The sequence below is a fragment of the Helicoverpa zea genome, chromosome 6 (genome assembly GCF_022581195.2).
Source record: "Helicoverpa zea isolate HzStark_Cry1AcR chromosome 6, ilHelZeax1.1, whole genome shotgun sequence".
NCBI classification, from domain to species: Eukaryota; Metazoa; Arthropoda; class Insecta; order Lepidoptera; family Noctuidae; genus Helicoverpa; species Helicoverpa zea.
Window position 1 is genome coordinate 2,312,915 of NC_061457.1, and position 13,660 is coordinate 2,326,574.

A 13,660-nucleotide genomic window follows, 5' to 3' on the forward strand; every position below is an offset into this window, starting at 1 on the left:
AGCAGACAAAAATAGTAAATGATCACCAAAATGAAACTCGCATTTTAATGTAAAACTATAACCAAAGTTTTAACACTTTGCTATCCTATTTAAGTGAAATTACTCCAAAATAAATCATGCGTAAGCCAAAAATAGTAAATGATCACCAAAATTAGACCACCATTTTAAAGTAAGATTATAACCAAAGTTTTTAAATTCTGCTATCCTATTTAAGCAAAATGAGTCCAAATAAATCATTGTTATCCCAAAAGTAGTAAATGATCACCAAAAGTAGTAAATGATCATCAAAATTATACCAGCGTTTTAATATAAAATGATAATCAAAGTTTTTACATCTTGCTATCCTGTTTAAGTAAACTGACTCCAAAAAAATAAGTTCGGCCTGATACAATAAATTTTATAACATTATGGGGACCCTTTTCCTGCACTAGGGTGGAAAATTGTCTATTGCATGCCTCTAAACAGTGCGATAAGAGTGTGTTTTCGAGGGAGTGTATTGAGAAACACATTCTTCTTCTTCTTTCTCCTGCCCTGTTCCCAATTTTACTTGGGATCGGCGCAATATGTAATTTTCTTCCATTTTCCCCTGTCACTCACACTCACGCATGCATTGCAAGCCGGACACATAACTTAATATGGCATCATAATACTTTATTTGGTAATAAGCCTACATTTTATGGCAATCACAGTGACTTATTTAGGCAAAAATAATACATTAATTTGGTCGTCAAGAGTTGGTGATCATTTACTAAATTTGGTGGTCGAATACAATTTAAAGTGAAGTCGTGACTAAAATAGCTGGTACTATTACATTTTTAGACTTTATTTTTCTGGTGTTCAGTAGATATTTCTGGTTACAAAACTAAGGGTATCAAAGCATTTTATGGTGGTCATTATATTTGTTCCCCTACGTAAATGGTTCATAAATATGTACGTGCATGGCTATTTTGATGTCAATTTTCAGTACTGATAAACACTGAAACAAAATTAAATCGGTACTCTAATGCTCAGTTACATAAGTATGAGGATAATTAAATGTATGTCGATATATCTAGAAATACAGCTATACCAAGTTCTTTATTTATTTCTATTTAATAAGTTTTTTTATTTATTTTAAGCAATAACCTCGTTATATCGTCTCAGTCATTGATCTATCTATTCGTGCGCTCAGCATACGTTTTTACCTGTATAGATGACGCAAATAAAATTGACCTTTGCTTATGGAGGATAAAGGTATTTTCTAGAAGAATACAAAACTTCAATTTGCTTTTTTTTCTACGATAGTTAAATAAGTTTGGTGGGAGGTTTCAAAAGATCGAGAGGTATGGAGGCAAAATGGGGAGGCCTTTGCCCAGCAGTACGGGCAAAGAAAAAAGAAAGTAAAATAAGTGAAATTCTTGTGTGCTGTTGTAGGCGACGAATAAAAAAAATACGAAATACAAAATTCATATTAAGTATTCTAAAACGTATTTTCTTGTTAAAAGCGAACTGCGAGTGGGAAAGAAAATCAATGATGACATGAATTATGCACACCCACCTGTGCTGCCTACATTATTATGTACGAACGGTGTAGGTTGATTTAATGATAACTAGTTGTCAATTTTCAAAAAAAGAATATAGGTGTTTTATTATATGTTTTTTTTTTTAAATGTTTTAAGCCCAGCTGTGGAAGCCGCTTATACAAATACATGGTTCTTTATAAATTTTAGAATTGGATAAATTGACAATGCGGGTGATGTTTTTTTCGTGAGATATGAAAGAATATAGGGTTAGTAAAAAAACAGCATTAAAAAAACATTAAATATATTTGTTAAAATATTACAGATTCAATAAAATCGTGTCTCATAGATTACATTTTCGTACGGTGCGTTACTAACTAGCCGCGGTTCGCCGGCTGCATTCATTATCGTTATCAAGCGGGCTGAAGCGATAAACTTAGTGCCAACGCTCACGAACCAACACAAAACGTGTTGAAGTTACAATTTTATTGCGATATCGTTGTTGCTATTGAGATAACATATGTTTTTTTCCTTACGTTAAGGAAAACTTGATTAGTCATTTGTTTTTGTATAATAGAGGTAAAACTGTTATTTCCTCTTTTGTATATGTAAATGACCAGTAAACACGATTTATTATGATTTTAAAAGTTCTACGATGCTAAATTTTTGGTGTGGGACCGTGAGCGCCAACCTTTATAATCCAGCTCGATACGTTTGGCACTTTCTAACGAAGTTCGAAGCAATAACGTAAAATGGAGTAATAAAAATATAATAACAACATAGCAAATAACTGTACAGCGTAACGCCAATGGAAGATACACAACTTATCGATATAATTGAGTCGGATCGATTACATTACAGAAAGCATATAACATCAATTATAAAAATGCAAGTAAAACTATCGGATTGTCATAGCAGCACTATTGTTCATTCCATAGAGAAACACGACGGATCATTACATCGACAAACATCTGAAATTCCTCAATCCATAACAAATTCAATTTTTTAATACCATTAATATTATTGAAATCTAAGTTCGCGCGATTCTGACTTATTCCATCGACGTAAGATATACAATCAATTATTTCCAAACTTCAATTTAATAAACTGCAGAACTTTCGAGAGAACTACGAATAAAAATCCGTCGTGTTTTCCCTAATAAAAAATTGCATACTAAGCCTTATCTAAATCGAATGTCTGAGACATATTAGACCGTACATTTGTAGTACTATTTGCAATAACATTTCCAAAATTTGTATCCTATCTATTCTTAGAACAATTTTTAGTATAAACACTATACTTAATTAGTTTAAATCACATGCACTAGTAAAAACTACATCGATATTTACTAGACTGTTATTCTGTGAGCTTTTATTTTTTGTTAAATTTCTTTTTTTATTCACATCTCACTAGGTTGTATGAACATTTTTTTTACAATATATATAATTGTAATAAACATACAAGTATGTATGGCTGTGATCATTTTGTACGTTCAATTGTTTTTATCTAATTGTCAGACATAAGTCCTGTGTCTAATATAATAATTATTTTATTTATCTACTTGTTTTATAAAGGAAATATTTTAGACGTACATCATCAACATTTCGTACTCGACTCTTGTGAAATTGCGCATTACTTGCTTGTGATAAGTATGAGAAAATATCGGTCTATAGTCTTGAACAGGGAAACCCTAAGTTTATAATATAATTATGAATAAAGATTTCATCATTGATTCCAAATCGTTTTATTTATCATTAAAACACAACTCAAGTTGCTGGCAACTTTAATTTTTGTTCTGAAACTGAATATAAAATGTCTTATCGTTCTGAATAGTATTTAAATTATCGCTGTGTATGAACCTATATGCTATTATCAGAGACCTTGAAAATGTACGCAGTTATCGGGTATTTTAAAATTGTAATTAAAGAAAATACCCGTGCAATAAAATTGAAATAATTTGAGAAATAATGGTATATTTTATGGCTTGTGTTTAAACACCACCCAAAAAAGTACCTATTTTACTACCAAAAAAATTCTAAACGGTTACCAAAATGGATAAATGGTCACCAAATAACGTTTCCAAAAATATTATTCAATAAAACCATTTTTTCGTATAATTGACTACTAAAAAAATATATGGACGGCTTTAAAATACACTTTAGGCCAAATATTATATATTGTCACTACTTAGATGTTACCAATTATGTAATACCATGACTCCTAATTTGGCCATTTTTGTTAGACTAAAAAAGCTAACGATCGCTAGAATATTTCCCAAATACCAATTAATATACTGGGGTTCCCAAACGTACGTCGCTTATTTATTGTTATATGAATTTGTGTGTAACTCAGTACGTTTAAAAAGTAAGCACGCAACATGCAGCAAGCATGGCTTCTGTCACGGCTCCGGCGCTGCGTGGCTCCGGCGGTCCCATGCGAGCTTATCGTCGCAGATGGTTTTCACGCTCACCACCGCGGCTTCGGATTGCTGGCCGGCGGAGCCGGCCAGCCTCAGCCGCGGCGGCGAGCGCTGAAACTACCTGCGCCTCAGCTCGCAGGCCGCCTCGCCCCTCCGCGCCTACGCGGTTTTGAATTGCACTCTAGGGGTAGGGCAGACAAGACTACGTGGAGTCGGTTTTGCAGCGATTCGTTTTCGTCACTAACTTTGATTTTTGGTAGTAATATTAATCTTTTAGTTGGATAGAATTTGGTGACCATTAATCCATTTTGGGAACCAAAAATAATATTTGTGCGAGATTTGCGATTTTTCTGATGTTATTTTATTTTTTTTGGATCATAATATTATATACTTTAGTGCCCTTTTATTTAAGTCAATTTATTTTTTTTGGAGTTGTTTATTTTATTTGGTGCCTCAGCTTAGATTCTTAAAAATATTTTTGGTGATCGCCTAAATTATACCCATATTTTATTATTACACCTGTTTATTTTTTTAATTAATACAGGTGTAATTGTAGGAATATAGAATAAAGAAGGTAGTAACAAAAGAAGTCGTGATGTACCTCATGAATATTTTATCTTGTCGTTTTATTTATCCAATTGGCAATATCATTCGATAAAGAATTATTTACATTTTACTTTGTCCTTGAAATAATCTCGATTTTTCATATATTTCTAGACCATTCATACGCGTGTCATCATATCATTAAATTGATAGGTTGAAACAGATTTTTATAACATAAATAAAGTTAGTGATTCATTACATGTTACGACGTAGACAGCGATATTAATATCATACATTTATCTTGTATGGCACTAGCCCGACTTACAGTCGACACTTAGTTATAATAATTAGAACCTTTGCCTTCATTTGAACATTTCACATTAAAATACTGCAATCATAAATCGATATAATCGATCTGCACTCTCATTGCCATTCGTTATTTATTCATATATCGAACGCTCACAGTTCAAAGACAATCGCTAATCGATATCTACTTAAAAAGTTTGAATATGGAACGTGTTCGACGGTCCTGCACTGTGAAGTCACATGTCATGTTTTAACCGAAGAGTTTGTCGAAGCACGTGTGACAGTAAGGCTTGTCGTTTTGTTCTTTAAAGGTTCCTTTGTTGAGTTGTCTGAGGCAGAAGGCGCAGACGAAGTGTTCGGGATGGAACTTCCTGAACATGGCCGTGATGCAGCGGCCTGCGATGGGCTTGTGACAGCCAGCGCAGAGAGAACCCCGCTTCCCATGGTAATGAGTCTCGCAGTAAGGTTGACCTTCGTGCTCGAAGAAAGAACCACCATGGAATGCCTCACGGCATTCCTGAAAAAAAGAAATAGAATTTTTAAATTTATTTTCATGACACACAAAAATAGTTCTGACAGCCTTGAGATGTTGGAGTTTCGATGAGGATGTAAATTGTGAGGATATGACGCAAGACTGATTGACATCAAATCATAACATTCATAAAAGATAATATTTCTTCCAACAACACATTAATCAATTTTAACCCGGAAAATCTATTTTTTATCGTTGTAAGACAGATAAGGATAAGATCGTTGGGTATCCGCCACCACTAAAGATACACCGGTATTTTTTTTTTCGAATTAGAATATACATACATTCAGACATTTAGAGGAATCTCCCAGAAAAGAAAGGCCTTAGTCCAAGATTTGAAATAAGAAAGAACTTCATAACAGCGGTCCCTCTAGGTTGTGTCGTTTTTTTTTTTAATATCCGTAAAACGTATTTTATAGAATACTACATTGACATAGTAGACCTAACGCCCCACCTCGTTTCTAACTGATATAGATTAGTTCAAAGATACATAGATGGCGTTGCGTACGCTTGTGGTCTGGTTACTTTCAACAAAACTATGTATGCGTGTATGTGTTATTGTGTAAAGTATGTGTTATACCGTTTACAAGAAAAACAATTCTAACCCTGATCCATTTTAATATAGGTCCATAAACCTTTTAAAATATAAACAATAGTAGGTAATGAGATAAATAAACTGTGTTGAGATATTAATAACAAAGAATGCTCTTACATGTGTTTATTATGATAATTCCTGAGGTTTCCTATTATGACTGTTTATAAACAAAATAATTAAACATCATATATGTGATCGGTTTCTGTAATACTAAGAAAACATTTTATGGGATTTTTTGATGGGATGACTTTCAGTTGTAATTCAAAGGAGAATATTATGGGTTTACCATACTTTTGAATTTACTTTTTACGTTTTGAATTTACTAAAACAACAAAATTGAATGAAATGACAATAAAATGTTAAAAATCATACAATTTACATTCACAAAAGAGCAGTTACGTCATCGAATGTTATTTTCATATGCTGGACAATTATCATTTGGCGGGAATCCATGAAAATGTCACATTAAACCATGAAAAAAAAATACAACTAGTCTAGTAATATCATAGTCTAGTAATATCAATAATAACTAGTAGTATCTTAGTGTAATGACGTGAGAAATTATGTTGTCAAACAACTACATTATGTGGAACATAAAGACTTTTATTTACGTATATTTTATATATAGCTACGTATAGATCAGATTCAATCTTAGTAGGTGTGGTTTAAGACTCGAAATGTGAGAACCTCCTCTTTTTCTATCGGCTAATTAAAAAGAAGTGTGTGATTGTGTGTTAGAGTCATCGCAATTATTTGATTTATTATGCGTATTATTGATGCAATTCTTTGAAGTAAAATCGATTGTGTGATCTACATTTCTACACGTTTTTTATCTACTTAAGTGAAATGTAAGGAAAGTGTGCAGCAAATTAGACAATAGATAAACAGTGCTTTGAGCTAAAATATATTTGGCAACAAACAATTATTTTTCAGTCTCATTACAAGCCCATTATTGCTTAAAAGAAAAGACAAAAAAAAACAGCAAAAACAGGCGGGCTTCAAAACAAAATGGCGCGCATTTCATCGGCGCGTACTCGTAACATTTCTAAACATTCTGCGCATTACGCAATAGGCCTGGCGTGCTCCCGAGTTTCAGTTTCGTAACTATAACATCTTATAGCAATATTATTGAGCATTAAACTTGCACTATTACCCTTAATTCGTCGTATATTAGTGCGCGTAACGACTGATTTAAAAATAGAACGGTCGGTGTAAAAATAGTCTTTAATCCAATGGCCCATAAACAAAACTGTGATTGCTACCAGCCGGTGTGGCTGCAGACGTGCTCGTGACGTCATTGTCCACTACTATTAATAGAAAGTTTGGGAGCCGGGAAACCCTATACTCGGCACTTGACCTGCTCCACAATTTCGTTGCATTTTTCCCGCAACGTCCTTCCCTATGCAAAAAACAATGAGATCCGATGAAAGGTCATTGTCGTGCGCGTACGCACGTGACCTTGAATGCCTGAGAGGGCACATCCGTAATCTCATAAAGTTTTGTATTATTTATATTTTTTTATTTATTTATATTTGTTTTTTTTTTGTTTCTTTTCTTTTTTATTTTTGTTCTCTTTATTATAAATCTTAGCGTTACAATAATATTACAAAAATATATTACATAAATTAATTTCCCTATCAAGTTCTAAGACTAGAGTGTTGTTTCATTTTAGTGTGTAAATAACATCTGTGTTTGTGTGTCATGTGTGTGTTTTAGATCATTCCCTTGTTCATAACGACGAGCATAGCTGGAAAAGAAATTGGGGGGAGGGGCATTCATATTGAGGGGGGCATGTGTGATGTGACGTCATCCTTTATTCATCCTCATCGACTCCGACGCATTTGGGGCATACCGGCTTCCCTTCCATGGCATAGAAAGATTTGCCTTTGACAGCCTTTTCGCAGTCCTGTGAGGTAAATTTAACATTAGACATGTTTCCAAAATGTCCAAAAGTTTGACTCTTGAATATTTTGGTGTTTATACTTGACCTGGCGTACTGGCGCGTTATTTGTAAATATCATCAGCTGACTGCAAAGATTCCTGTGACGGGGAGACTGATACGAACCTTGCATACGAAGCAGTCAGGGTGCCACTGTGTGTTGAGTGCTGAGATGTAGTTCTCCATGATGGGCTTGTTACAGCCGCCGCACTTCGGCGCGAACATGTCGAAGTAGTCATTGCGGCAGTAAGGCTTGCCGTCCCTCTCATGGAAACCATCCTCACCGAATTGCTGGCCACACTGAGCACAGAAGAAGTGCTCCGTATGCCAGGTCTTTTCCAGAGCTGTTACGCATTTCTGTAATCAAAAATACACCTTAGCACCCTGAGTTTAGAGTCCAATTTTTCTTGAAGCGAAGATAGTGAAACTAACGTCGAGAATTGGTCCATTGCAGTAGGCGCATCTTGGCGAGAACAGGTTGTGGTAGTCAGGCTCGCAGTAGGGCCTGCCGTCGCGCTCGAAGAAGTTCCTGGTGCCCAGCTCCTGGTTGCAGTGAGCGCAGGTGAAGTGCTCAGGGTGCCACGTGCGACCCAACGCGGTGATGACCTGAATCACACAACAGTTCGTCATTCACTACTTTACTTAAATCACTTCACACTTTTAGGAGCAGAATTGGATGTCACTGTTTTTCAGTCTTGCTGTGTTTGAGGTCAAATTCTGCTCCCATCACGGTTGGATATGCACCTGTCCGACGATGGGCTTATCGCAGGCGTTGCAGCATCCCTTTTGGGGGGTTTGTACTCCTTGGCGGCTCATGTCTGCTCGAAGGGATCCGAGCATATGCTCTAGAGAGGCGGACTCTGGTTGCCGCGGGTTGCTGCGGTAGTGCTCTTGCCACGCACGCTTTTCGCGATATACGTGGGTACCGCTATCACCTCCTGTGCCGCTCACCTGTGGAATCAACCAAATATTTATGAGAGGTGTTTCTAAATGCCATCCCAAAAGGTCAAATACTTGATTTTTGACAATCGACTTGACGAGTGATGGCAAAATAGAAACATGGATAACAGAAGTTGGTAGTGAACTTGATCTTTTACTTGGACTGTAGTGGTGAATATCAAAATTTTCTAAGTCTAAGTAAAAGATCGAAAATTCATCGTAATCCCAACGTACAGAAGTAAACCCGGCCGTTCGTGGTGGATTGGAGCGAATGCCGTCCGAGTGAAATGTTTGTCTATGTACTCTAATATTATAAGCTCGCGTCCCCACCACGCCTGTGATGTAACGCTGGGAACTATCTTTAGCCAGCGAGCGGCCAGTGAGTGCGAGGGAGACCACGCGAGCGCTGGAGGGACGGCTTCTACAGCGGCTGGAAATAGCCGTGGACCAAGAAAGGCGACTTGTAAATATTATAATAAACGGAAAAGAGGAGACTGCTGTAGTGCAGTGTGCCGAGGTGGCCGTGACAGATGCCGACCGATATTAGACCTTAGGGTGGTGATGACTCACTATAGGCGTTAGTATCTACCATCAAACCATAAAGTCGACCGAAACGATCCACCAGATTATAAATTGTTAGTTTGCTCAGTAAATACGCGTTCATGAATGAAAAACTTCGTGATAACGTCGGGAGGACATAAACAATGGTATTAGAGGCGGTTATTGCGACGCCACCAGCTCCAATATCTTTTTGGCAGCTGCCGGGATCATCAACTATCCTTTATTTTACAAGCAACCTTGTCGCACGTAATTTGTATACAATAAAGAGTCATTTGCTTCACTTCTTATATTAGCAATTATCTTGGGGACAGTATTGTGGTTGATACTTCAAAAAACTTTCTAGATTCTTATTTATTTTGCATTCAATGCAATAGCGCAGGCTTTGTTACATAAGCTTGCAGCAACGAACATGATAATATTTGCATGTATCCAATAAAAATAACGCAGATGCCAAAGATTTGTTTTGGTAATACGTTCTGGATATTATCGAGCAAAACTTTCATATGCAAAGAAAAATTTTGGATATAATGAAGATATCTTATGAATTAATAATACGTCTAAATTGAGATGGGATCCATCAAACTTCAAAAGCCCTCTATCCTAATGGTTTTAGGAATAAACATGAGATATACGAAATGAGTATGTATGTCAGTAGGTTTACGTATAGTCTAAACTCATAATTCATGATGACTGAGGGTTTTTGGGCAAGTAATATGATGGGTTACACGTGTTCTTACAGTAACTATTACAAGGAGAATTGATGATTATTAGATTTGTTACGACCTGCAAAGATGATATTCGAGCAGAAATACTCTATGCAAATTCAAACTTCGGAGAATATCATAAGAATGAAAATCTATGGCTCTTGAAAGCTTTTGAGGCAGTAACTCTCTTTTATGAAGATTTGAGGAAACTACGAGTGTCTTTAACTGAAATTATGAGTCTTGACTCGATACTCGCTTACCAAGGGTATTGGGTTGCCCAGGAAGTCGGATTTGCTCCAAGTAAAACCCTGGTAATCAAGTGCATTCAGTTAACATTGGAAGCCAACCCCACCATAATTTGGCAAAATAATAAGTAGACATTTAGATACTGGCATCAAAAACACTTACTTTGAAATCAGAAAGCGACGCCATCAGATCGTCCAACTCCTTAGTAGCATTGGACGCGTGGTGATGGTGACGCACCGCCGCCATAGTGGGTGGAGGCTGCTGCTGCGACTGAGCTGGTTCCACCACCGTCTCTTGCACGGTGACCGTCACTTGTTTGGTGCCGGGCCGAGGGAGGGTACCTCCTTGAGATGGCGGGATTGGTGATGTTGAGGCGCGACTGGTGGACAAAAGGATCCATTATTTAGATTGAATTTTCATGAACCGTTGGAGGTGACTAAAGGGAAGAACGTCATATGGGAAACACATACATATATCGACTGCAAGCAAGCAATACCTCCTATCTGACATTTTTGTTTCAAAAAACCAAAAAACTTGTAATAAGCATCATAAACTACCTTTAGATTCAAAATAAAAACAAAAAACTTTATTAATCAATACTATGCTTAGAAAAAGAAAACTTGGATTTTCAGTATCTCATTATACCTTCCTCGGAATAAGGATTTTATTAAGTTTTATTGTTCCCCTTTAAAATCCACCCGGAGTCAGATAGGAGGTATTGCTTGCTTGCAGTCGATATGCAAAAGTTTAACTTTATGCACAAAGCGATATAAAGTATCCTATAGTTTCTTAAACTGTTTTTTACGATCAATGATTTTCAAAAGGTTTTCTATTTCATTCAGTTCTGTTACATCCTTCCGAATTAATCCTACTTCATGTGATCATAAAACGTATCCATTTACAATAGTGACGTCATAACATAAAATACGATGGCCGTGATTGGTCGAGATGTCATCCATCTGTTGTGTTTACAGAAACCAGTTATAAATTACTCCAGTAGGTACAGTACAGAGCTATTAGGGATTGGCCCGCGAATGCAGTGCGTCTTAATTCCCTAAATAGCCGATTGTCCTTCCAAAACGATTATTTATTTAGTAGTTAATCTACGTCTCGTGGATGCATTTGTTACTATGGCATGTGCAGGGACTGACTTTAAAAAGGTAATTGGAAATAAAATTATGCATCAGTTTTGTGATTTAGATTTTTTGTATGATTGCGGCGATTGAATTTAATAGATGTTTTGGAATTTAATTTATCATTAAACAATCCTATAAAAGCAAGTTTTTATACATATAGACACAGCAAGTAAATTTAATCACCGTTAACATACGGCCATCAAATGCGGTCAACTGAAAATGACGCATATAATTTCAGTCGACATTAATTTCCTAGCAGCACTGGATAGACAATACAACAGGATATCAATCTGGAAATCGCATAAAGAGCAATAGTGCCTATTCATAGCAATATTCTAGGAAATTGGGGGCTTTTAGCCAGTCAATTGTAGTTTATAAACATTTCAATTCAAGAGCGAGATTCAATAAACGAAAGCTCATGCAAGAAGTATATGATGTGGAACGGGCAGCACTAACACTATGCATTAGTTCATTTTGAAAAGGCGATAATGTCGATAAAACTTTCGTTTATGTGAGGAACACTGGATGGTATGAAGACCAAAACCAAAGTTTCTTTGGCAGGCAACATAAGAACCAGCGGCATTAATCATTTCAATGGTTAAACTACTCGGGGCAACGTACAGCCAGTGGCTTGAATGCTTCCAATCGTTAAAGCACTCGTATATGTTGATGACACACCTACTTGTCAGTAAAGAGTTCAAAATACTTGTTTCTTTTCAGTAACCTCATGTAATATGTCCGTCTTAACATAAGTTTTCAACAATTTCCATCGCCAGCTTCATCCCTGAAAGCCGTCTCTGTCCTCAACTAATGTGTTTTAGTAAATAACACGGCGCATACGTTAGGCAGAAACTCAGCGGCAGGTGCGATTATCGTCCGTTAGCACATAAATACTAATTAGCGGGCGGAAACGTGCGCCAGAGTCGCTCAACCATGCCAAAAACAATTATTTTACATTGTCAACCTTTGTTGTGGATTTTCAATAACTTTGATTTATTCTTGAGTGAGTTATGATGTGTAAAACTTCATGTTCTCATTGAAGCTTTTGGAGCTGCTATTTTTTTTAACCATATTGGCCAGGCCTGCTACTTAATTTTTTTCTGGCGTTTATCACTGTGCTAAGAATCGGTATCACAGCTGAACATATTGTTTTATTTAGATTCCTTATGAAGGGATCCTAACCAATTAAAACAACGATCTAGAGCACAGATATCTGCCGTGTCTTCAAACGTTTAAGACGCTAACTCCCCATAACAGTATATCATAATCTTGGCACGATTATAGCAACATATAATGTAATCAATGTCAAGGTAAACTCTGATAATCCATCTAAAATAATCCCTCATACCAGCCTTTGAAATTTACGACACGCAGAATACATTTGGCGTAACCATCTTCATATAAAGCTCTCTGAGATGACATTAACGATATCAATAATAGTCTTAATCGCAAAGTGCAAGGTTAAGACTTGACTTTCATACTGAAGTGTTAATTTGATCTTGAAATGTTAATATGTTGCGGTCGTTTAGTGAATCACTAACGTTGACTGTAAGAGGAAAAGGTCTATTAAATTACTGTTGCAACAAAATTGTACTGTGTATTAAAATTTAATTTACCAAATACTGGTTCACTCTTAGTGTATGCTCTGTAAGTGATTAAGAACAACCATCTATCCTTCTACAACATTTGTAGAAATTAGTTTTAAGTTTTCGCCACGTTCTAAATGGCTTTGCATTAGGAAAAGGTATCTGGCAGTGCATTGACTCTACTGCCAATAATGTTATACATTATAAATTAGTCGATTCAGAGTTCAATTACCTTGCTATCAATTGAATTATTGAATCGATTTTCTCCTTACTACAACGTCTGGAACCCATCATGTTTTACAACATGTTGCTTGACGCAAGTCCGAACACTGTCAACATGTTTATGTTTTGGATGAAAACGTTTACTTGTACTCCCTCTGTCTTTTTAGACTGACAAGGCAGACGAGACAGAGACATAATGAACTTTATTATGTACTAAATATTGTGCATATGCCTGCCGGGGCGCATTGGCACATACAGGTACTGTATACATAAAGGGCATAAGAAGGAACATGATGGGTTTTAGTCAGTAAGAGTCTGTCACAACGGGAGGGGTCAATTGATGATTTTGAATATATGGTACGCATCTATGTAGTTGAAGGTATGATTTACAATGTAAAATCAGGTACTGAACGAACAGCCCTTTTCCAGAAAT

General features: G+C 36.3%; 1 protein-coding gene across 7 annotated transcripts in view; it reads right to left on the reverse strand.

Moving 5' to 3' along the window:
* Positions 1-1,786: 1,786 nt before the first annotated feature.
* Positions 1,787-13,660, reverse strand: part of LOC124631432 (paxillin) — a 61,514-nt gene continuing 49,640 nt past the window's right edge. For 3 of the 7 annotated variants that reach the window (XM_047165824.1, XM_047165820.1, XM_047165821.1), the window contains 5 exons: positions 10,446-10,662; positions 8,578-8,784; positions 8,266-8,439; positions 7,960-8,190; positions 4,512-5,284 (listed from right to left, as the gene is read on the reverse strand). In XM_047165824.1, coding sequence (XP_047021780.1) covers positions 5,018-5,284; positions 7,960-8,190; positions 8,266-8,439; positions 8,578-8,784; positions 10,446-10,662 — 1,096 coding nt within the window. In that variant the 3' untranslated portion in view covers positions 4,512-5,017. Of the gene's footprint in view, positions 3,476-4,424; positions 5,285-7,429; positions 7,801-7,959; positions 8,191-8,265; positions 8,440-8,577; positions 8,785-9,006; positions 9,143-10,445; positions 10,663-13,660 lie in introns of those variants that run through there. The other 4 variants (XM_047165823.1, XM_047165822.1, XM_047165825.1 and 1 more) reach the window with 3 other exon arrangements.